The sequence below is a fragment of the Gopherus flavomarginatus genome, unplaced genomic scaffold, assembly GCF_025201925.1.
Source record: "Gopherus flavomarginatus isolate rGopFla2 unplaced genomic scaffold, rGopFla2.mat.asm mat_scaffold_2223_arrow_ctg1, whole genome shotgun sequence".
NCBI lineage: Eukaryota > Metazoa > Chordata > Testudines > Testudinidae > Gopherus > Gopherus flavomarginatus.
The window spans coordinates 3,497-29,166 of NW_026114845.1; the positions used below are offsets into that span (position 1 = coordinate 3,497).

General features: G+C 42.3%; 1 protein-coding gene and 1 pseudogene across 1 annotated transcript; one reads left to right on the top strand and one right to left on the bottom strand.

Annotated features, from left to right (window-relative positions):
- Window positions 1-1,422: 1,422 nt before the first annotated feature.
- LOC127042084 (olfactory receptor 14A16-like) lies at window positions 1,423-3,241 on the bottom strand. The gene has a single exon (XM_050935738.1). The coding sequence runs from the start codon at window positions 2,661-2,663 to the stop codon at window positions 1,728-1,730; it is 936 nt and encodes a 311-aa protein (XP_050791695.1). The 5' UTR covers window positions 2,664-3,241; the 3' UTR covers window positions 1,423-1,727.
- Window positions 3,242-23,731: 20,490 nt separating this feature from the next.
- On the top strand, window positions 23,732-24,706 carry LOC127042083 (olfactory receptor 2G3-like; annotated as a pseudogene).
- Window positions 24,707-25,670: the final 964 nt, after the last annotated feature.

A 25,670-nucleotide genomic window follows, 5' to 3' on the forward strand; every position in this document is an offset into this window, starting at 1 on the left:
AGGAGACTCTGTGGTGGTGAGACCAACCCCACCACAGGGTGGCTTAATGTTTTGCATTACCCTCTAAATTGGAATCTCAAAGAAAAATGGGAAAAAGAACTTATCCTTATCATCACAACAGAAGCCTGGGAGGATATCTGGCTTAATGTGAAAGATACTTCAAGTTTTTTATCCTTGTGATTCTTCCAGAACAAGATAGTAAACAGATACCTCTGGACTCCAGAACATTTGTTTAAGCGGAGATTTGCAACACACAGTGAATGTTGGAGATACAAACAGTCACATGCCAACCTTTCACACATCGTCTCTACCTATCCAACAATGCATGTGTTCTTAACACCATATTCAGTGTTCTCTCAAAAACTGTATTGCTGTCTTTCATTCTCAAAGTTTGTGTATTTTAGGGGTGCTGGATGCATTTGTATTACCAGTTAACATTAAGAAATGGATTTCAGTAACTATTTTAGTGTCCAAAAGAGTTATTTTGAGAAAACAGAAATCTGCAATTTCTCCGTCATACACAGACTATCCTGGTGAGCTCTCTATAACTGCATTAATGGAAATAAATGACTCATTTAATATTTATCAGTTTAGTCACTTTAATAATTGATGCATGATCTCTATGAGTTAAGGATTTTTGTCTTGTTTTGTTTTGTTTTTTTCCGGGTTCTACAAATAATGAACATTGAATTTTGCTATGTATATTGTATTTCCATCTTGTGCATGTATTTGTATGTTTTGTTTTGTTATGTGCTTATATTTTATACAGAAACAATAACAAATAAAGTTAAAAATTGTATGCCTTATTTCCAGTCTGAATTTGTCTTCAACTTCCAGCCATTGGATCCTGGTACAACCCTCTCAGCTAGACTGAAGAGCTCATTTTGAAATATTTATTCTCTGTGTGGTGTACTTGTAGACTGTGATCAAGTCACCTCTTAGCTCTCTTTGTTAAGCTAAATAGATTGAGGCTCCTTGATATTAAATGTGGGATGTTAGATCCACAGCTGTGTCATTGGCATCATGCAGTGACTCATGAGCCCAGCCTCACCTGCTGTAATGTGATGTAGTTCATAATTCAAGAGGCCAGATCTCCAGGTAGTGTAAATTGGTTAACCTTTATCAAAGTCAATGGCACTATACTGGTTTGCAGAGGTCAGAGGCATATACCAGATCTACACCAGTCTGACTCCCTTGACACCACTACTGATTTAAGCACATAAGGGAAAGATGCTCTGTGTTTTTAAGTGACCCTGAAATGGGTATAATTGACAAAGCAGTTTAATAATATACCTATCTCCTAGAACTGGAAAGGGCCCTGAAGGGTCACAGAGCCCAACCCCCTGCCTTCACTAGCAGGGCCAAGTACTGATTTGGCCCCAGACCCCTAAATAGCCCTCTCAAGAATTGAACTCAGAACTCTGGGTTTAGCAGGCCAATGCTCAAACCACTGAGCTATCCCTACCCCCTACACTCTGTTTTGGTACAGAATGAAAGCCCAATTCTTCCCTCCCACAAAATTCACACCAGTTTAACTCTATTATTCAGCAAGAACTCCTGCGGGTGTAAATCAGCCCAAGTGCGCTGACATCCATGGAGTTAATTTGGATTTGAATTGGTGCAGCCAAGAGTATAAACTGTACCTTCTGTGTATAAATTGTGTTGTCATGGAAATAACTGACATGGACCAGGAGAAAAAAAGCAAAAGGATATTTACAGACAGACAATTAATTCTTGGTGAATAACGTCCACCCAGTCAGTCTCCTCAATGCAGCTTTGATGTCCTTGTTCCTCATGCTATAGATAACTGGATTCATCATTGGTGGTAACATGGAGTACAGAAGCGCCACCATGAGATCCAGACCAAATGTAGAACTAGAGGTGGGTTTCATGTAGGCAAAGATGCAAGTGAAAACAAATAAAGAGACCACAATAAGGTGAGGAAGACAGGTGGAGAAGGCTTTATGGCGTCCTTGCTCAGAGGAAATTGTCAGCACTGTTTTGAAGATCTGAACATAAGAAAAAGTTATTAAAACAAAGCAGCTTAAGCCTAAGCATGCACTAAAGAAGAGAACCTGAACTTCACTGAGGTATGATTCAGAGCAGGTGAGCTTTAGTAGCTTCGGGATTTCGCAGAAGAACTGATCCACCATGTTGCCTCCACAGAAGGTTAACATAAACGTGTTCCCAGTGTGCAGTGCAGAATTGAGACTACCACAGATCCAGGCACTGGCTGCCATTTGGACACAAGCTCTCTTGTTCATCACTCTCTCATAGTGCAGTGGTTGGCAGATAGCAACATATCGGTCGTATGCCATGACAGTGAGAAGGAAAAAATTTGTTCCTAAGAAGAAGACAAGGAAAAAAACCTGGGCAACACATCCAGCATAGGAAATTGTCCTAGTGTGGGTTAGAGAATTAGCCATTGATTTGGGGATGTTGACAGAGATGGAACCAAGGTCTATGACAGATAGATTCATCAAGAAGAAATACATGGGAGTGTGAAGATGGTGGTCAAGTGCTATTGCTGTAATGATAAGAAGATTCTCCATCAGTGCTGCCAGGTAAATTACTAAGAAAAGTATGAAGTATAAAATCTGCACCTCTGGAACATCAGAGAATCCCAGGAGAAGAAACATGGTCATGGTGGTTTGGTTGGACATTTTCTTTCTCAGTACATTATGAACTGTCTGTAGAGGGAAGGACAATGGTCAGGATTAGACTAGTAAAATATCTGTCCTTTTGTGTAAACCACCATAATTTCCTTGAGTTAAGATCGCATCCTTATCCTGCCAAGATTGATGTGATCTGGGAATTGAGGTGAAGGAATCAGCCCCACTGACTGCAGTGTAGTTACTCTTGATTTACATTACTCTGAGTGAGAGAGAGGAGAATAAGTTCCATGGACTACAATGGAGTTACTCCTGATTTACACTGGCTGAGTGAGAGGATAATCAGGCCCATTGACTGAATGGGATTATAATCAAGACCAATTACTTTTTCGATCTTTGTATAACCTTTTCATTCAAAGATGTATAAAGTTAGGTAAATCTTATCCTCATTTTACAGAAGGGAAACTGCAGACCAGAGAGGTAGATTCTGCTGTCAGGCACACTAGTGTAAATCTGGAGCAATTTCATTGAAAGCAGTGGAATTACTCTGCATTTACACTGATGTAAATGGGAGTAGCATTTCCCTCAGAGGAGAAAGGGCTCACTCATGGTCACATGATGACCCAGCTATAGAAACCCAGTTGCCTGTTCTAGTCATGACCCATCACTCACAATCAAAAACAGAATAGAAGAACTCCAGATTTCTGACTATCTTCCACTGCTCTAACCCACTAGACTCCACTCCTCTCCCAGAGGTGGGAATAAAACCCAGGAGTCTTGGTGCTGTACCCTTCCCTAATTACTAGATCAACTCTCAGGTGAGAGTTGGGAATAGAACCAAAGAGCCTTGACTCCAGCCCCCATAATCACTACACCATGCTGTATCTCTGTTTAAAAATGTGGCAACAGGGAACATAATTTTTATTAGCAGTAATAGCATTTGTAGTAGAACCGCTGCAAGATCAAGATCCAGTGACGATCAGGACACCATGTAGCTGGGCTTTCTTTATTTGTACTGCATTTCACTGCCATTGATCTCAATGATGGTCTGTCATGAGTCCGAACCGCAGGATTTAGCATCATTGTTTTTTTCCATAAAAAATTAAAAATTGCACTGACTAGGCAGAAGATGAATGACATTTGGACCTCAAGCAGAAGGACTAATGATTTCTTATTCTGGAACACTCACATTTAAGGTCAACCAATGCATATCCCTGTCAAAGTCATTAGGGTGCACAAAGTTATTATTTGGCATTTGGGTACTGACTGATATTATTCTAGGTGGGGTTGATAACGCTACCTCTTATTAATGTTGCATGACACTTCCCATTACAAGGCCTTATTTTCTGTTGCTTATAACTTTACCAAACTTCAACCATTGGGGCTCATATTTTCTATGCCAGATGTCTGCCTCAAAACAGTTGAGACATTTCCAAGAATGAACCAGGGAAAAATATATTGTTTTGCTCACGTTAAGATCTAGTGAGACTTTGCTTTGGAGTAAGGACTTGACATTTGGCATGAAGAGACATTTTACAAAATAAAATATTTTTTCTTAAAAAATATGAACTAAAGTAAAAATAATTTAAAACAACATAAAATATAGTCAACATTGAAACAAAATGCTTCAATTTTATTGAAATGTAATGTTCAAACTGACCCCCAACTTTAACAAAAAATTCATTTAATGGGAAATTTTGAAATTCAATTTTTCATTACAATTTGGAATGAAAATAAATTTTGAAATCAAAGCCTATCCCATGAAATGCACGTGCTCATTCTTGCCCAGACCTTTCACGAAACACTCAGATATTACAGTGATCAGCACTGTAGAAAATCCTAAGATAAAATGATTTTTTTCGTCTTCAGAGCAGGGTAGAACAGTGTGCAGTGAATAAGTCTTGGGGGTAAAAGGTCGAGAATGAGGAGAAAACAAAGTACTGAATAGTTGCTCACTAAGTCCATCCTGTGCACTGAATGAGCCAGGGGTCCAGTGGAAAAAGCAATATGTGATTGTGCAATTAAAGACTGCATTATAATTCATTGAAGATAAACCAAACTAGGTCTAATTGGTGGACAATATAATGAGCGGATGGGCTAGTCTACCCATCACCCCCTTTTGCGGTCCTTAAAATGATCGGGGGAGTGTAAAACAGGGAGCAGACTCCTGTGAGATTCTCAAGTGAAAACTCGACAGGCTTCCCCTTCACTCTGGAGACTCTGTCCTTTGCTCATGAGCCCTGAGGATCATCGATTCATCATACACCCAGCCCACAGATCACCAGTGTGCATGCCTGGACATCACTGCTGGACCACTGAGGACCACAGACTGATACATGTGAAATCCTGCTCTGGTTCCCATTCCCTTTCCACCCCCAATATTTTCCTCCCTGTTGGCTTTTCACCTGATCCTGAGACCAACTGCACCATCCAGCATCAGCTAAGTCCAAATTGAAATAAGACTGAAAATCTGAAAAAAATACATATTGTCCATTTACAACTATTTACAAATTTTTCCTTAAAAGGCACCTCTGGAAGCCCCACATACATTTCATTGCAACAGCAGACTTACTGTGCCTGTGCATGTGAAATCCTCCCAGCTCTTCTCTCCTCCAATTCCAGACTCCTTTCAGTTATCTATCTAATCTATCTATCTACCACTGTATTAGGAGAAACTGTTCTCTCCTCACATTGAGGCTGTCCTGCTGGAAAAATACTAAGACCTGTTGCTTTCTGCAGACGAGCTGTGTGTGGCTAACTCTGGTGCTTTTGGAAGAATATTTATCCATGCCTATTCTTAAGGGCTTTCAGGCCCTCACTCCCTGGAGCCCTGCACAGCACAGGATCAGAGGCCCAGAGGCCAACATTACTTTCTGTCTTTATTGTAATTTTCATAAATGTTCCCAGAAACTGAAGTGATCACACTTACAGAGAGGCAGTAGTGTATATCATAATGGGGAGAGGGATAGCTCAGTGGTTTGAGCATTGGCTTGCTAAACCCAGGGTTGTGAATTCAATCTTTGAAGGGGCCATTTGGGGAACTAGGGTAAAAATCTGGGGATTGGTCCTGCTTTGAGCAGAGTGTTAGACTAGTTGACCTCCTTAGGTGCCTTCCAACCCTGATATTCTATGACTGTGATCCAGGGGCACAGGGCTGGTACTCAGGAGACCTGGTATCTTGGCCTGTGACCTAGCACAAGCCATTTCTCCTCTCTGTCCCTCAGTTTCCCCTCCCTTCCATTGTGTGTTGGGATTATACAGTCTATGTGACAGAGGCTGTCTCTCACTATTGCTTGTGAAGCATCCAGGAGACTGAGGCCTTTAGGTGTCAGGGTAATACAAGAAATCTCCCTCTTTCTCCCAGTTCAATGATTCTATATGCCTAAGCCCATACATTTTTGACACCCTTGGTGTGTCTTGTCTGTTTAGACTGTGAGGTCTTTGCATCTTACCTGGAACAGTGGAAGCCAGATCTTAGGGTCAACTATACACATTTTTATTATTATTATCACTGAGTATTACATCATGGAAATATATTAATTATTATTATTATTATTATTATTATTATTATTATTATTATTGTTATTATTAGTGTTATTATTAGTGTTATTAGTGTTATTTTGTTTTGTTTAAGAGACTCATAGATTCCAAGGCTAGAAGGGAGCACTGTGTTCATCTAGTCAGACCTCCTGTATAACAAAGGATTTTAAGCAAAGTAAGCAGTCATGGGATAAGAAGGAAGGTCCTCTCATGAATCAGTAACTAGTTAAAAGATAGGAAACTAAGGGTAGGAATAACCAGTCAGTTTACAAAGTGGAGAGAGGTAAATAGTGGGATCCATCAAGGATCTGTACTGGGAGCAGTGCTATTTAACCTATTCATAAATGATCTGGAAAAAGGGGTAAGCAGTAATGTGGCAAAGTTTGCAGATGATACAAAATTACTCAGGATACTTAAGTCCAAACCTGACCGTGAAGGGATCTCACTAAACTGAGTGACTGGGCAACAAAATGGCAGCTAAAATTCAATGTTAATAAATACAAAGTATTGCACATTGGAAAATATAATCCCAGTTATACATAAAAAGGGTGAGGTCTAAATTCTCTGTTACCACTCAGAAAAGAGATCTTGGAGTCATCATGGATAGTTCCCTGAAAATATCCACTCAATGTACAATGGTATTAAAACAAAACAAACTAAAACAAAACAAACAAAACTAACAGGAACCATTAGGAAAGGGGTAGATAATAAAACAGTAAATATAGTAAAGCCATTATATAAATACATGGTAGGCCCACACTTTGAATACTGCAAGGATTTCTGGTCACCTTATCTCAAAAGAGATATATTAGAATTGGAAAAGGTACAGAGAAGGGCAGTGACAATTATTAAGGTGTATAAAATCATGATTAGTGTGGAGAAAGTGAATAAAGAAATTTTATTTACCCCTTCACATAAAACAAGACTTAGAGGGTCACTTGATGGCTACAGGTTTAAAACAAAGAAAAGGAAGTACTTTTACACACAACGCATAGTCAAGCTGTGGAACTGATTGACATGGGATGTTGTGAAGGCCAAAAGTATAACTGGGTTGGAAAAAAGACTAAGATACGTTCATGGAGTATAGGGCCATGAATAGCTCTTAGCCCAGAGGGTCAGGGATGCAACTCAATGCTCCAGGTGTTTCTAAACCTCAGACTGCCGGAAGCTGGGACAGGACAACAGGAAATGGCTCTTTCAAAATTGCCCTGTTCTGCTCATTCCCTCTGAAGCATCTGGCACTGGCTACTGTCAGCACACTGGGCTATATGGCTCATTGGTCTGATCAAGTATTGTCTTGCTTATGTTCTCACAGACAAGTTAGATCATAGGATGTAGGGGTCAGACTGTGTCGTATTTCCCTGGAAAGTGGGAATCAGGGTGTGTTTCCATTTTAGTAGTTTAGAGCTGTACCCGAGTTGTTAGTCTATTCCCTGCCAGAACTGAGGGACCATCTTTGCTAGGTCTGATGGGTTTGGGTTGCAATTTTGTCCCACTTTTTAATGTATTTGATAAGCAACATCTTGGGCCAGATCCTCAGATGTTGCAAGCTGATGCAGCTCCGTTGACTTCAAGAGTGCTAAGTTAATTGACACAGGTGTCTGAGGAGAGGCACAGTGGCAATTCCTAGTCAAAAGAAGTTACAAGTTCTGAGCTACTTTGACATTACAATCAAGAGATATTAGTGAGAGGGGAAGCAGAGTCCTTCCCTCTGTCACTCTGATCCTGACAAGTAACTTTGTCCTTCCCTCCATTAGCAAGACACAATGTGCGGAGGAAGAAAATGTCCAGCTAAACCACCATGACCAAGTTCCTTCTCTGATGTTCAGGAGATGCAGATTTTACACTTCCTGGTGTTTCTAGTGCTTTCTCTGGTGTACTGGATGAGGACCCTTCTCATCATCATAGTGAAAGCCCTTGACCACCATTTTCACACCCTCATGTTCTTATCCTAATGAATTTGTCCATCTTCTCCTTCTCTGTCAGTATCCCCAAATCCTCGGCCAGCTCCATCTTAAACACCAGGTTGATTTCTTATTCTGGATGTGTCACCCTAGACTTTCTCTTCATGTTCTTCACTTCAGCAGCTATAGCATTACTCACCGTCATGGTGTATGACGAATACATTGCAATCTGTCAATCACTGGTCTATAAGAGAGTAATGAACAGGGCAGCTGGTGTCCAAATGGCAGCCAGTGCCTGTTTCAGCGGAATTCTCAGTTCTGCACTGCACACCGGTAACACACTTCAGTTAACCTTCCATGGAGGGAACATAGTGGGTCAGTTCTTCGTGGAATTCCCCAACTACTCAAGCTCGTCTGCTCTGACTCACATCTCAGTGACGCTGGGATTCTTGCATTTGGTGCATACTTAGTCTTGAGCTGCCTTTTTTTTTAATAACTGTGTGTGACAAGATGGCCACTGTTAATATGGTATGTCCTGCACTTTTCTTGATGTATGTGGGGGTCTAATATGCCACCCCTTGCCCCTGGTCTTGGGGCACCGAGGTCCCCGCTAGTGGCCTGAGAAAGTAGTAGAGGAGGGAAGAGGGGGAAGGGTCTGGGTTTGCTCCTAACTCTGAGCCCCAGCCCCTCTCAACCGCTGTGGGTTCTTACCCTCTTCCCCCTTGGGTAGGGTTACCCTCTGTCCTTAGATGCTGGGGGAGGGAGTTTCCTTCCCTGCTGGGGCAGGGTGTCCCTGGTTTTTCCAACACACCTCCAAGCTCCAGTCCTCTCTTTTTCCTCCTCCCTGACTGCCTGAAGCAGGGGGTTTTATTAGGTTCCTGACAGGGCCTTAATTGACTACAGGTGCTCCAATTAACACGCCATGTGTGTGGAAAATGGGGAAAGAAGGGAAATGAGACCTGGGGACCGGGGGCATGCGAAGGTAGGGGGTTTCTGACTTCTATGTGATTGCACTGTTTGCCCTTGTTCATGCACTTTGGTGTTTTTTTCTTTTTCTGTAAGGTGCTGTTGTTACCAGTATGTTGTTGTGGTAACGGCTGGCCTGCCTGGCAATGAGTGAGTGTTGTACTTTTCTAATATATGTTTATAAATAAAGCTTTTAATTTCATCAAGAATATTCATTGCTATAACTGCATCACAACATACCAATGTGTATTTAAAATGAGAAAGGTAAACATATATGTGACATTACTGTCTATATGATTTTATACAAATATGCCAATGAGTAAATATAATGTAACTGGAATGTGCTTCATGCAAAAGGTCTCTTGTAAGGTATCATTACAAAGCTTATAATCCACTGAGTGTGGTCATCCTCTTTGTAAAAGGTAACACTCTTGTATCTGAAACTAGAAATATGAAATATAACGCTGAGGACCTATTGTAATTATGCATACTGTGAGCCATTAATGGTGGTTTAGAATCTTGATGAATTCTATTAGCCAGGACAATTGACTGAACGGCTCTGTTTGCATGCAGGCCTTCCTGTAAGTAAGGCTGGGAGGAATGACGGCTTGAGGGTCTTATAGGGACATGTGATCGTGTCACCTGAACTGGAATCCATCTTTAACCTGGTGCTTTTCCAGTGAGGAGGGGTGGGAACCCAGAGGGACAAAGGATTCCAGCCTTATGCAAAAGATATAAAAAGGAGTGGAACAGAACAAAAAAGGAGAAGAGAGACATCATGAAGAATCCCCTAGTTAGATAAAATGGGAACCACTTTGCAGTAGCTGAGAAACAGCAATTTGGCAGCTAGATCATTAGCAATATTTATGGAATAAATCCCAAAGGCTTTTTCATGTGCAATAAAATGTATAAGACGTGTCTCTTTACTATCACATAAAACTTGAAAATAACCTTGTATCACTTCAGGAAGGGGTTATCAATGTCATAGGTCACTTTAGGAGCTAGAAGTCTCAGATTCATAGACTCCTATAACCATGGGGTTAGGAGGGACCACAAGGGTCATCTAGTTTAACACCCTGATTAGTTCCTTGGTCACGTTTCTGCCACCTGAGCTCAACCAAAGAAATGCCTCAGGTGGCAGCAGCAGTAAGATCTATCCTCTTTGTGGACTAGCCACCTGAGAGGGATTTAATACATGTGCTCAAGGACATAGCAGAGTATGAGAGATGACTTGCAGAGTTGCCTGTAAATGCTGCTCTCATGGAGAAGCACATCAGGGTACTATGGGCTGGGCAGGAGCTATGTGCCTCCAAATCTGCCCATGATGAGGCTCCAGAGAACTCTGTTGCAGATCTCAAAGGATCCTCAGTGCAGTTGAGGAGCCAGACAGCACTCTGGAGTCTCTCCTCCCTCCCTCAGCATCACAGATGATTGCAAAAATGTCAATGGTCATCTCCTTTAACACTCTCATTTAGTTCACCGAGGTAATGTCTACATGGACATTCACACATGGGGGTAGTGAGAGAAGCTCACACACCACAAAGGGGAAAGGCCCCCCTATCCCAGCTCATATGAGTGAAGCAGGGACAGGGGCTCAGACCCGCCTGGAGGGGCAAGGGCTCCCCAGATCTGGGTACACACATGACAGGGAAGCCTGGGGGGCTGACAGGTTCCCCAGCCTCTATTCTCACCCAGTCCTCCTGTCAGTCACCCCCACATCCTCCAGCCCAGGGTCACACCCCTCCACTCCCTCATCTGAACCCCCCAAACTCTTTCCCTCCCCCTACCATCCATCCCCATTTATCCCCTTCCCATAATCCCTCACTGCAATCCCAAACCCTTCTCCATTCTCCCACTCCTTTGGCCCCCAATACTCCTCCCCTTCCAGGAACCACTCACACATCTAATGTTTTCCCCAAAGACTTTGATTACATTCCCCCCAAAATAAAACTGCTACCCAGGACTCACAAATTGTAGCATTCTACAGCTACTTGGCCCAAAATATGTTTTGTCTTGGGTAGGATCTTGTCATTAACTTATTCTTAGCTATAGAACATAGGAATGGTCACACTGGGTCAGACCAATGGGTCCATCTAGCCCAATATCCTATCTTCTGACAGTGACCAATGCCAGGTGTTTCAGAAGGAATGAACAGAACAGTTAAACAAGTGATCAATCCTCTTTCGCCCATTCCCAGCTTCTGGCAAACAAAGGCTAGGGACACCATCCCTGCCCATCCTTGCTAATAACCATTGATGGACCTATCGTCCATGAACTTGTCTAGTTCCTTTTTGAACCCTGTTATGGTCTTGGCCTTCACAACATCCTCAGGCAAAGAGTTCCACTGGTTGACTGTGTGTTGTGTGAAGAAATATTTCCTTTTGTTTGCTTTAAACTTGCTGCCTATTAATTTCATTTGGTGACCCCCAGTTCTTGTGTTATATGAAGGAGTAAATCACATTTTCTTATTTACTTTTTTCACACCAGTTATGATTTTGTAGACTTCTATCACATCTCCCTTTAATCATCTCTTTTCCAAGATGAAAAATCCCAGTCTTATTAATCTCTCCTCATATGGAAGCTGTTCCAGACCCCAGTCATTTTTGTTGCCCTTTTCTGTACCTTTTCCAATTCCAATATATCATTTTTGAGAAGGGGCGACCAGATCAATTCAAGGTATTAATTGGAGGGTGATTTCAGAACCAGAAGTCTCAAGGAGGTCTGCAATTCATCCACTCATTAGTTCCTCTCAGTTTAACATTCAAAGAAGCAGAAGGAAACTGTTTCTTTGAGGAGCTGTACATTGGGAACCCCTCAGACAAATGATCCCAAATATGGATCATTAATGCCCCCCATGTCTCCCAAGAGGCACATCAAATTTCAAAGCATTCCAAGTAACCATCTACATTTTAAAACATGCACACTGTAAGGAGTGGACATTTTCTTAAATACCATTCTCAGTTTGGGTCCCGCAAAATTTTAGTTAATTTCATGCACTACATTGGGTAAAACTGGACAGATTTATACCATTTTGACCTGCATCACACCAGTAATTTGATTTCTTGCTCTGAGCAAAAAAAACACTCTGGAAACTTTTTTCTCTTCGCAACCCCTAGCTCAGATGTCCCCAAATTTGGGTCACTAACTGTGCCTTACAGCTTCCTGAGGCACATCACATTTCAAAAGAATTAGACTGAATATATTGATGCTGGAAAAGTTGACCTTTGAACAGAATACACGACACAACTTTAGTTATGGTGGTGCTAGGATGTCACTATAACATTCATCTGTTCCTTTACTGGCTGGGTACAGATCTCACAGATTTCTGTCTGTGAACCATGATCTTGGATTATTCTATGAGCATTATAATAGGATTGTGCTGTTTAGCAACGAGAATCTCAACTAAAGGAACAAACATAAAACTAGGCACCACAGTGCACATATTCAGTTTATGTACATTGGAAAAGTACCATAGCATGATGCCAATATCTACCAGCTGGGCATCTGGCCTAATTGACTTTAATGAGGCTGATTTACAAAAGCTCAGGATCTGGCCCCATTGACACCAATGGAGCCACAGCTGATTTATACCAGCAGGGATCTGGCCCTTCATATTTGCTCAGTCTCTCTGACACATCTACAACCAATGTGAATTAAATATTTTAAAAATGTCATGCAGCATTGCATCTGAATCCTAATGAGCCTTTTAGTTTAGTGTTATCTGTAATAAGAAAAAAAATGTAATTGCTAAGAAAAGAAAGAAAGAAAGAAAGAAGTTGGTCCATTCATCACAATAGAAGTTGAATATCAGAGAGAGAGGATCTCCACAACACTGAATTCCTCCAAAGTTCTGTCCCTAGTGGGAATGAATCACTCCTTCACCATTAAAAGTAACACTCTTGTAATTAATCCCATGGGACAAAGAGCTAAGAAAGTGCTGACTGGTTAGGAATTTTTGTCTGTTCCATTCCAATTCTGAGGCAAAGAATATGAATTTGAAACCGTGTAATGGAGCAGATCTCCAGCAGGTGTAAATCAGCCATAGTGCCACTGAAATCAATGGTCTGTATTCCCAGCTACTGTAAATCAGGTGGTTTTTATTACTGGAGTTAATGGGACAGATCTTCAGCTGGTGTAAATCAGCCATAGCACCATTGAAAGCAAAGGGCCAGATACTCAGTGAGCATAAATATCCCTAGTTCTCTGAAGTCAATGGAACTGTATCAGTTTACACCAGCTCATGGTCTGGTCCTTAGTTTTTAATGTTTGCATCTGGGTATCTCTTAGTGATCTACTTCTAACACGCAGTGCAGCCTCAGCTGTTGGATCCTCTGGTGGCTGCATCCCAAGAGCTTTTTTCCCCCCCAAGAAAAGATTCTCTGCTCCCCCAGTGATAGTTATGTGGAGTTAGTGAAGAAACAGGCTATTCCAGGTCAGTTGGGCTTCTGGTGCCACTAGACTTTTAGCCATTGTATGTCATATGTTTGTGCTACAAATCAATGTATATGCAATCCCTTTGGGACACCCTTTGTGCCTCAGCCCTTCCATGTTTTTAGCCAAGTACTCTTCCAGGGATGCTGCCATTGTGTGAGATCCAGGGTGGGTGCTGTTCCCCTCTGCAGGGTTAGGCTCAGATAAGGCAGGTTGTCAGCATAGTTTGTTCCTGAGGTGTGATCAGAGCTGGGCTCACAGCCCTGGAGACCAGATTCAGCTATTTAGCCCTGGAGCAGGTGCATCGTGGGCTGTGACCGTGTCTGAGTCCTGTAAAAGTTGGGATCAACTGGGAGGGGCTTTTTAGTCCCTCATCCTATTTAGTCCCTCACCTCTCAGCCAAGCCTGCCCAAAGAGGGGAGCAGGGAGCGCCCAGCTGAGAATTGGATCCTGTCTGTTAGGAACTGCAGAGAGACCCAGCAACACAAGAAGTCCAGCAAAGGGACACAAACGACTGCTGGATAATACAGTGATGAGAGCCAGATAGATAGATAGATTCCTAGAATTGGAGACTGAAATGCTTCACAATTTGGGAAAAAATCCACAGAGACCAACACAGTAAGTTTGCTCATTGAATTAAATATTTTAGGATATTAATATACAGGGAAAATTTAAGAACATAAACATGAATTACAAATAGAACTCTGTTAGATGTTTGTTGTCAATTCAAATAAGCAGAGTCTGTCAGAATTTTTTTATCAGAAAAAACAAGTTTTCAAATAAGTCCCAAGAATCCCCAAATTTTCAAGTTTTGGCAACCAATAAAAAATAATTTTCATATAAAAACATCAGCAAATTGAACATTTTCATTCTAAATTCACCCCACAAAAATGTTTTTTTTTCAGTTTTTATATATGAAGATAGCTGAGGCTTTCTGTGAAAATTTGATTACCATGACTTGAGGATTACAGTAACTCAGTCAGAGGTTAGGGGTCTATTACAGAAGTAGGTGGATGAGGTTCTGTGGGCTGCAGGAGGTCAGACTAGATGATCATGATGGTCCCTTCTGACCTTAAAGTCTATGAGTCTATGATTAATTCAAAACCCAATTAATTGAAAACTCCAATTTTCCTTTGAAAACAATTTAAGCAGAAAATTGGAAACTTGCAGTTAAGAAGGAGTGAGGAACACTAATATTGTCCACTAATACTATAATTTCAAACCCATTCAGTCTATTGTATCCATTTTCATTTCAGTATCAGAAGGAAGCTGCAGGATGGTAAAACTGAGTAAGCAGCAAAGCTGATAGCCCCCAGAATATGTTTTATATAGACTAGCACCAAGGGTTAGAGTTGAACCAAGTAGCCAAAGCCTGTCTATCCTGACAGAGAGGATAGATGGCTATAGAGGGGTCAATAGGACTAAAACACAGAGCTCCTGATCTAGCACCATATCCAGTGCACAACACTTCTATCAGCTGAGCACAAACGCTGTAAATAATAAAAGCAGCAAAGAGTCCTGTGGCACCTTATAGACTAACAGACATTTTGGAGCATGAGCTTTCGTGGGTGAATATCCACTTCATCAGCTGCATCACGAAAGCTCATGCTCCAAAACGTCTGTTAGTCTATAAGGTGCCACAGGACTCTTTGCTGCTTTTACAGATCCAGACTAACACGGCTACCCCTCTGATACTTGTAAATAATAAGACACAGCCTGTTCCTGAAAGAGTTCACAGTCCTAGTAGACCAGGCAGACAATAGGTGGGAGGGGAAACAGAGGCACAGAGAGAGAGGAAAAAGCCTTGTCTAAGGGCACAGAGAAAGTCTGGCAGAACCAAGAATAGAACCCAACTCTCCTGAGTACTACTGAACCCACTCAGCCAGACACAGAGTCGCAGAGGGAAACAATACAACACAGCAGTAACTGAGCGATGCTGGGATTTGGTGCCTTAAATCAACATGTAATCAGGTGGCAGGCCATCTGGGTGTTGTTGGGCAGGACTTATTACAGACAAGCTGCCACTTAGGATGCTGGGGGAGTCTGTCGCATTCACAGGCGGCTCTAGGTATTTTGCCACCCCAAGCACGACAGGCAAGCTGCCGACGGCAGCCTGCCTGCCACCCTCGCAGCACCGGCAGAGCGCACTCTGCGGCTTGCCACTCCAAGCATGCGCTGGGCATGCTGGGGCATGGAGCCGCCCCTGGTCACATTTCCCTGGCAAGTCAAAATTGGCTGTGCTGGCATTTTAGTGGTTTAAGCTATACCTGTACGAGCAGGGGTGTGATTCCTCTGCTCGTGTACCCATACCTGTACTAGCTCTTATCAAGTATAAACAGCAGTAGAGCTGCGGTAGCACGGGTAGTGGCAGCAGAGGCATGAGTGATCCATGCCCAGTACATACCCACTGGTTTTAGGCAGGTTTGTTCTAGTTTCAGTCATGCCTCTGCTGCTGATACTCATGCTCCAGAGGCTATATTGCTATTTGTATTCACGCTAGCTCACAGAGAGCTAGTGTGAGTGTTGATGTACGTGAGCAGGGGAATCACACTCTGGCTCTTAGTGTAGACATAGCAATAGTTTCATGCCCAAATTGTAAGCCTAGTTGCCTAGAACAACCTAGGACAACCCTCCCGTGCAGAACAGGTGGATTGGTGTGGCACTTTGCTCCTTCTTTCATACTGCATCTTTATCAAGCCATCTCTTGGGCAGAAGGTGTAAACTGACGCAGCTCCATTGACTTTAAGGGAGTTATGCAGCTTCACCCTAGTGTGATAATGCACTGGTCTAGTGGTCTGATTGTCGGAGTCAAGGAGCACTCACCTCTCCTAGTGAACTGAAGTGATAAGTTCTGTGCACCTGTGACAATCACACCATTGGATATTATATAGTGAGAATGGAGGTCATTCCCTCTGTCACTCTAATCCTGACCGTTACCCTTCTCCTTCCCTCCACAGGCAGGACATCATGTACTGAGAAGAAAAATGTCCAACCGAACCACTGCGACCGAGTTCCTTCTCCTTGGATTCAATGATGTTTGGGAGCTGCAGATTTTGCACATTGTGGTGTTTCTAGTGATTTATCTGGCAGCCTTGTTGGGGAATCTTCTTATCATCATGGTTGTAGCCCTCAACAACAGAGGTGTAGCGAGCGCCTTCCGTACCCTCCGACCGGAGGGGGCCCCACAAGGAAGGGGGCCCCTAAAAGTGGCAAAAAAAATGTAAGGTATAACTAGGTAAGTGACATTTATTGATGCTATTGCACAATCCATGTCGGTTTTACTGACAAAACCATGAAGTCATTATGATACATCATAATGCTACTGGCTACATCAGTTGTCTGTCGGTCAGTTTCGAATTTTAGTGTCACTCATTCAAACAATGTGTATTTGCGTTCATAATGGCGGTCGGCGGATAAATGTTATTAATTTAGTTGTTTAGTTTTTTATCGTTTCCAACGCAGAAGTCTAAGAGAATGTATAAGAGTGGAGCTAGTAAACAAAAGGCAGCAAAAGATGCCGAGAAGGAACTTGAGAAAATTCCAAAGTTGTCAATGTATTTTGCCCTGCAATCCAATGTACAGGTACAGGCACATGAAACGGACAGCGTTAGCAGTGACGAATCATATCCAGAAGTATCCAGAAGTGCCTCAAGTGAGGTCGAAGGTGAAGCCAGTTGTTCTACCAAACAAACTGTAACAGATATTCCAGCAGCTGCCAGGAAAGAAGTATCTGAATCTGAACCACTGACTGATGATCCAGGATATTGGCCATCTATAATAGCAGACAGGCAAGTGTGTGACATTGTTGCACGTGGCCCACCGCAGCAGAATGAAAGTTACGAATTTCTATTTAACGAGGAAAGACGGAGGTTCACAAGTACTCATTTCTATCGAACCATGGCAAATGGCAAGAAAATTAGATGTTCATGGTTAATGTATTCAGTTCAGAAAGATGCCATCTTTTGTTTTTCTTGTAAATTATATGGCACTGGCGACATACCGCTACGTCGTGGAACATCTGCTTGGAAAGCACTGTCAAAAAGACTTCAGCAGCATGAAACAGGCAAAGGTCATCAAGACTGTATGGTGAAATGGTTTGACCTTCGGTCAGGCATAGTAATCCATACATCTATTGACCAACTCGAATTGCAGGCTTTTCTGAAAGAAAGAGATTTCTGGAGAAATGTTGTCAAACGCATGGTTGATGTCGTTATTTTCTTGTCCGAAAGAAACTTGGCATTTCGAGGAAGTAATGAAAAGCTCGGCGATCCTTCGAATGGCAACTTTTTGGGACTGTTTGAATTGCTTGCAAAGCATGATACTGTCCTCAGCGAACTTTTACAAAGGATTAAGAAGGCAGAGACACCTGTTCAGTACCTCAGTCCACAGATCCAAAACGAGCTGATTCAACTTGTTGCCAGTAACATTCAAGAGGCCAACATAGCGCAGCTTAAAAAAGCAAAATATTATTCAGTTATTTTGGACTGTACTCCCGACGTGTCACATGAAGAACAGATGTCTGTGGTGTTACACTTTTTTGAATGCAACGGTGAAGATGGTGTCAATATTTGTGAAGTGTTTGTTGATTTTCTTAATGTTCATGATACAACTGGTGAGGGCTTATTGGAAACATTTCTTGAAAAGGCAAACAACTTAGGAATAGACATTGCTGACATGAGAGGCCAAGCTTATGATAATGGCGCAAATATGAGAGGAAAGAATAAAGGAGTTCAAGCCCGCATGCTAGAAATAAATGACCGTGCCTTGTATGTACCATGTGGAGCTCACACTTGGAATCTTGTGATCTCAGATGCGGCAAAGTCATCGAAATATGCCGTTGACTTTTTCGGTCTGATTAACAGAATATACGTTATCTTTTCTTCTTCACCTTCACTTTGGGATATACTTCAAGAACATATGCCAATATCTGTTAAAGGGTTATCATACACTTGTTGGGAGTCGAGAATTGATGCTGTGAAGCCATTGCTTTATCACCTTGAAGAATTGTGCAATGCTTTGTCATCTTTGCGCGAATATGCGCTCGAAAAGAAAGATGGCAATACAGCAACAGAAGCCGGTGCACTTTTAGATCATGTTACTGCATGGCCTTTTGTTCTGACTGTGTACACGTGGTACGATATACTATTTCATGTCAATAAAACCTGCAAATTAATTCAGTCACCAGATGTGTCAATTGATGTACTGCAGGCAGAAGTTGGTGCTACAATGAAGTTTTTGGAAGACTATCGAAATACAGGATATAACTCTGTGGTCACAAATGCACGTGAAATAGCAGAGCATATGGGTATTGAGCAGGTGTTTCCAGAAACCAGGGTGCGACATAAGAAGAGAATGTTTGATTACGAATGTGCTGATGATTCGAGTCGTCTTTCTGCCGAAGAAAAATTCAAATCGCAATTCTTTCTTGTTTTCACTGATCAGGCCATATCTTCTGTTTCGTCACGATTTGACCAACTCGTGGAGTGGTATAATTTGTTTAGATTTCTGTACAACGCTAACAGCCTGAAGCAGTGTCACAGAGAAAATGAACTGGAGAATCACAGCAAAAATTTTGAAAGAAAAATGGGAGACATTGATGCCAACGTACTCATAATGGAATTGAATCGTTTTATTTATGTCATCGAGAAAGAGAGAGGACTTGTCACTGCAAACAATTTTTTAATGTACATATACAAGAACAGCCTTCAGGAGATATATTCGAATCTTTGCATTTGCATCAGAATTCTTCTGACCGCACCAGTTACTGTCGCTGGTGCTGAAAGGAGCTTCAGTAGAATGAAACTGATCAAAAATATCGTGCGCTCAACCACGACAGATGACAGGCTTTCTGCGCTTGCAGTTATCTCAATCGAAAACAAGATTGCCAGATCTCTGGACTATGATGCATTGATTAACCAATTTGCGGAGAACAAGGCTCAAAAGAAGCGCTTTGCGTAAATACGGAATACATGTACACTGTAGGCCTATGTATACATAATATGAACCCTGTATATTGTATAAAATAAATACTGCATTCCAGTTTCTGCATTGTAAGGGGCCCCGGCCATATGTTCGGAGGGGGCCACGTTCTTTGTTGCTACGGCCCTGCGGATGGGACCCCAGAGCGGCAGTGGGCTGAGCCACTCAGCCCACTGCCGCTCTGGGGTCCCGGCTGCCAGCCCCGCACAGCCCGCTGCTGGCCTAGTTGAACAGAACCCCAGACCAGTAGCGGGCTGAGTGGGCCGGCGGCGTAAGATCAACATTTTAAATTAATTTTAAATGAAGCTTCTTAAACATTTTGAAAAACGTGTTTATTTTACAATACAACAATAGTTTAAGTATCAGAGGGGTAGCCGTGTTAGTCTGGATCTGTAAAAGCAGCAAAGAATCCTGTGGCACCTTATAGACTAACAGACGTTTTGGAGTATGAGCTTTCGTGGGTGAATACCCACTATGTCAGATGCATGTCTGACGAGGTGGGTATTCACCTACGAAAGCTCATGCTCCAAAACGTCTGTTAGTCTATAAGGTGCCACAGGATTCTTTGATGCTTTAACAATAGTTTAGTTTTATAATATATAGACTTATAGAGAGAGACCTTCTAAAAAACATTAAAATGTATTACTAGCATGCAAAACCTTAAATTAAAGTGAGTAAATGAAGACTCGGCATGCTGCTTCTGAAAGGTTGCTGACCCCTGCATCCACCCACTCTTCCTCCTACATTCCTTCCAGCTTCCTACTAGTCCCCACAACTCCTCCCTTCAATGTAGCCCCTCACAAATTTAGTCTTTCTATTTAGCCAGTCTCTAATAACACATCCTTTCGGCCACAATAACATTAAGCAAGCCTCTGCCAGATCAATATGGATAGCTGTACTATTATCTGCAAGTACTATAGCTCTTACTCCTCCAGGACCTGGTATATAACCCTGGAGTCCCAACTCCCAACATTCTTCTGCTGTCTAGCAAATAGTTGTGTAACCCACTGGCACAATGTGTCTCCCCCTTCCTAGTGGTTTACATCTTTCAGTCTTCAGACCTGTGCATGTGTGAGAAGGGACCGAATGGGGGAACATCTCTGTGTTGTTGGTTGTTATATTTCTTCACTGTGTGAATCAAATTGCCAGAGTGGCATATTTGGCTCAATTATAAAGCAGGTTTAACAGTTAAAAATGTTTCCATCAGCTTTTATGTGTGCTTTCCTGTGTGCACTTCCCACCCCCGCCAAGACTAGGGTTCTCAAAAGAGCCTAAAACAGTTAGGCCTCCAGATTCAATTTATTTTTCAGGGTGGTGAAGTGCCTAATTCCTTGAGGCTAATTTGAAAATCCTGATTAAAATGTCTAATTTGCAAAGTCTGGACCAAGTAGACAATATTTCACAGAAATCTTACTGTCCAATTACTATGCTCCCCACTTTGAGAGCCCAGCCCATTATACTTGACCAATGTGGACAACCCTTACTGGGGTATGTTGTCTCACTGAGGGGGGCTAGGTACAGCAGGACCTCTCAGTCATGCAACTCAATCATCCCGCAGAGAGGAGAGAACTCCTTTGAGCTAAGCAAGCTGATTGCATCAGGACTGGTTTCTATGCTGTCAGTGTTGCAAGCAGCAGGAACTCCCCAGAGTCAGCTGATAGAAAAACACCCCCAGAAATGGCATCAGCGGAGACACAACCTTCTCCTGCAAAGGGTACAAAAATGAAACTGAAGGTAGGACAAGAAGTAATCAGTTCAAATTGCATCAAGGCAGATTTAAGTTAGATATTAGGAAAAACTTTCTAACTCTTAAGGGTAGTTATGCAGGTTACTAAGAGAGGTTGTGGAATCCTCATTTTCAGAGGATTTCAAGAATAGATTAGGGTTACTTGGTCCTGCTTCAATATCGGGGACTGGACTAGATGACCTCTTGAGGTCCCTTCCAGCCCTGCCTTTCTATGAGGAGGTAACCACACCCCATCAACAGAGGGAGGAGAATGTCGTTCAAGTGAGATCTCGGCAGCTGCTCATCCCATCAGGAGGACCCAGATCTCTTTACTGAGAGTACCACATTTCTGGGGAGAAACAAGAGAGAAGAGCTTGAACCCTGGTCACCAAATCCTGAGAGATCCAAGCTAGATTGGAGGCTGAATATCCTGTGGTTGAAGGTGAGTGTTATCCTCATACTGCTGCTCCCACACACTAAGATAGAGCCTGCCTTGCAGTGCTGTCAAAGGGCTGTGCAATCACTGGTGATTCAGTCTCGCCTTCCCCTAGAGATGCCAGTCAGTGTTAATATTGCCATGTAACCGATGGGTGGACTGAGGCAGAGAGAGGGGAAATGTCTTCCTATTGCTCACCATCACTGACAGAACCTGGAACAGAATCTAGAGACAAGAAAGGAAAACTCTGTCCCCTCCAGCCCACATCTCTGCCTGGACTGGCCCCAATAATACATTCATTAATGTCTGTTCCACTTTACTTTTAAATAACCTAATCAATGAAGAACAGATCCCAGGTCCATTTATCCCAGTCTCCTGTCTCTGACAGTGGCAGCCCCAGAGACTGCAGAGGAATGTGAAATAACGCTGCAGTAACACCTGTGGAATGATCTGCCCCCCACAACAGATCTCATCCTGATCTCTAATAGCAAGAGGTGGGCTTAAACCCTTAACTCCAAGGCATAGGAACCTTTCCAGAACTGTTGTTAAACTTAGGATAGAATCATAGAAATGTAGGGCTGCAGGGGACCTTGAGAGGTCACTTACTCCTTCCCCCAGTGCTGAGTCAGGACTAATTATGCCTAGACCATCCCAGGCAGGTGTTTGTCCAACCTGTTCTAAAAATTTCCGGTGACGGGGGTTCCACAGCTCACCTTGGTGACTTGTTCCAATGTTGAACCACCTTATCAATAGGTTTTTCTTTCCCAAATATCTAACCTAAATGTCTCTTGCTGCAGAGCAAGCTCTGACTTCTTATCTTACCTTCAGTGGATGTGGAGAACAATTGATCACCATCCTCTTTATAATGGTCCTTGACATATTTGAAGACTGTCAGATCCCCGACAGTCTTCTATTTTCAATACAAGAAAACATTTCATGCATCCAACAAAGTGGGTATTCACCCACGAAAGCTCATGCTCCAAAACGTCTGTTAGTCTATAAGGTGCCACAGGATTCTTTGCTGCTTTTACAGATCCAGACTAACACGTCTACCCCTCTGACATTTAAACTTCTTGGTTTTTTTCCTCTTTTTTTTTTCCTATTTACCACTGAGTGCAATAAAATGAATAGTGATATTTTCCCCCAATCTTCCCCTGTTTTTATTCTTTTTTTCTTTTTGCCATGCAATACATTTAAAAAGAAATCCTCAATTTTTTTAAAAATTACTGAATGGCAAAAATACTTTCATTTTTCCTTTTAACTCTCAGTAACTTTTTTAAAGTTGTGGAAGTTCAGAGTGGGAAATGGAAACAAAAAAGATAAAAAGGAATTGTGAACAAAAAATAAAATACCTCAGACATGATGGATGGCATATTTTCTGAATCATGTGAGTTTATATCTCTTGTAAATTACAGCTTTGCTAGTGTAGATGACAATGGGGATTTTGATCATTCAATTGTCAGAACATCACTAAGCAGTTTGAATCAACAATATTCCTTGGTAGAGAAATCCAAAAGTTAATATGTGATGATCAAGAAGCGGCATAAAAACTGATCTACATGGTACAGCATAAATGAAATCAAACAATGACTACCTAAAAATGCTTAAGAAGTGAGGGCTTGGACTGGTACAACCACATTCATAGAGAGTTCGTTTCTGTCAGGGACAAAGGAAGTTTCTGAAGTCCAAACAAGATGATTCTCAGTCAGAAAAATTGTGGGGTGTGTTATGAGCCCAAATGAGTCTGTCTGAACTCAGGGAATCCAGTGCCTACACCTTAATTTGCCAGATTCCTCCTACTGAACTGGTTTCCTCACTGCACACCACTAGTGTCAGCTCTTGGGAGCAGAATGAAGGGAACAATGCTTATTCTGTTGTTAATCAGACAAATTAGGGTCTTTACACAAATCTGAGCTTGCCTTAGTAGCACATTTGTGTGTCATTTTTTCTCATTCACTCTCAGATGTCATCAGCCTCCATTGTTTCACTCCCAGCTTATGTGCTCAGCCCAGAATTTGGGCAGGTGACCTGAAGGAGAGGGAGCATTTGAACATTAATGATTCTAAATTAATAATGTGATATTGATGTTTAACAAATGCCATTCTTCTTGTATTGTAGAGTTTGATTCATTTCCTCCATGACAGACACGGAACAGGGAAATCAAACTTCCCTCACAGAATTCATCCTCCTGGGATTTGAGACTGTCCCCAAACTGCAGATTCTTCTCTTTCTGCTGTTCCTTGTGATTTAGATTGTGACCATGGCCAGCAACATCCTCATTGTTGTGCTAGTTGTGACTGATCAGCAACTTCACACCCCCGTGTACTTCTTCCTGGGGAACTTGTCCTGCTTGGAGACCTGCTACACCTCCACCGTCCTGCCAAGGATTATGGCCAGTTTGCTGACTGGGGACAGAACCATTTCTATTGGTAGCTGCATCACACAATTTTACTTTGCTGGTTTCCTTGCAGTCACTGAGTGTTATCTCCTAGCAGTGATGTCTTATGATCGGTATCTAGCGATATGCAAACCACTGCAATATGCAACCCTTATGAATGGCAGTTTCTGCCTCCAGCTAGCAGCTGGGTCTTGGATAAATGTATTTCTAGCTCTTATCATAATAGTTTCTCTTATGTTACAATTAACTTTCTGTGGTGCCAATGAAATTGATCATTTCTTCTGTGAATCTACACAAATAATAAATCTCTACTGCAATGATATCTACCAGGTGGAGCTTGTAATCACCATTGTGGCTGCTTTATTTACCCTGCTCCCATTTGCTTTAACTGTCACATCCTACGTTTGTATCATCTCCACCATCCTGAAAATCCCTTCCACCTCCGGGAGGCATAAGGCATTTTCTACCTGCTCCTCTCACCTCATTGTGGTGACAATTTTCTATGGGACCCTGATCATTGTGTATCTGCTACCAAAAACCAACACACTCAGAGACCTCAACAAAGTGTTCTCCGTCTTCTACACAATTCTGACTCCTATGGCCAATCCCTTCACATACAGCCTGAGAAACAAAGAGGTGAAAGAGGCTCTGAGAAAAATTGTCAGTAAATGTATAGATTTTATAAGAATTCAGAAATGCTACTGTATTTTTTGAAAGATAAAATAATGATGAGTGCAGCTGATTTACATTTTAAAGCTCAGAGGTTGTGTAGCCCTTACTTCATTCTAGGTCTTTGTTAGTATGAACTTGTAATGCTTTATTTTCCTTGTTAAAAGTGGGTAGATAATGTTTTGGTGAATTCCATAGACTAAAACAAAGTAAGAATGTAAAATAATGACTTAGGGCTGGATCCAGAAAGGGACTTAGGCATTGCAAGGCCTAACTTCTAGGAATCCACACTCAGGCTGGTGGGATCAGGGCGCATGTCTACACTGAAATAAAAAGGCCCATGGCAAGGCTGTTGCTGGCCCCGGTCAGCTGACTTGGGCTCGTGGGGCTTGGGCCGCAGGGCTAAAAATGGCAGTGTGGACGTTTGGGCTCGGGCTGGAGGCCGAGCTCTGAAAACCTGTGATGCAAGTGGCTCTCAGGGCCCAGGCTGCAGTCAAAGCTCAGACACCTACACGGCTACATTTAGCCCCTCTACCCAAGCCCTGCGAGCTCGAGTCAAATAACCTAGGCTCTGAGACTCGATGCCATGGGATTTTTATTACAGTGTAGATGAACCAATACAGTTTAAGGCCAGAAGGAATGGCCAGATCAACTAGTCCAACAGCGCACAGTGAACCTGTGGAACTCCTTGCCTGAGGAAGTTGTGGAGGCTAGGACTATAACAGGGTTTAAAAGAGAACTAGATACATTCATGGAGGTTAAGTCCATTAATGGCTGTTAACCAAGATGGGTAAGGAATTGTGTCCCTAACCTCTGTTTGTCAGAGGGGGGTGATGGATGGCAGAAGAGAGATCAGTTGATCATTACCTGTTAGGTTCACTCACTCCTGGGCATCTGGCATTGACCACTGTCAGTAGACAGGATACTGGGCTGGATAGACCTTTGGTCTGACCCAGTACGGCCATTCTTATGTTCTGTTCTTGTGTTCTCCCTGTATAGCACAGGACAC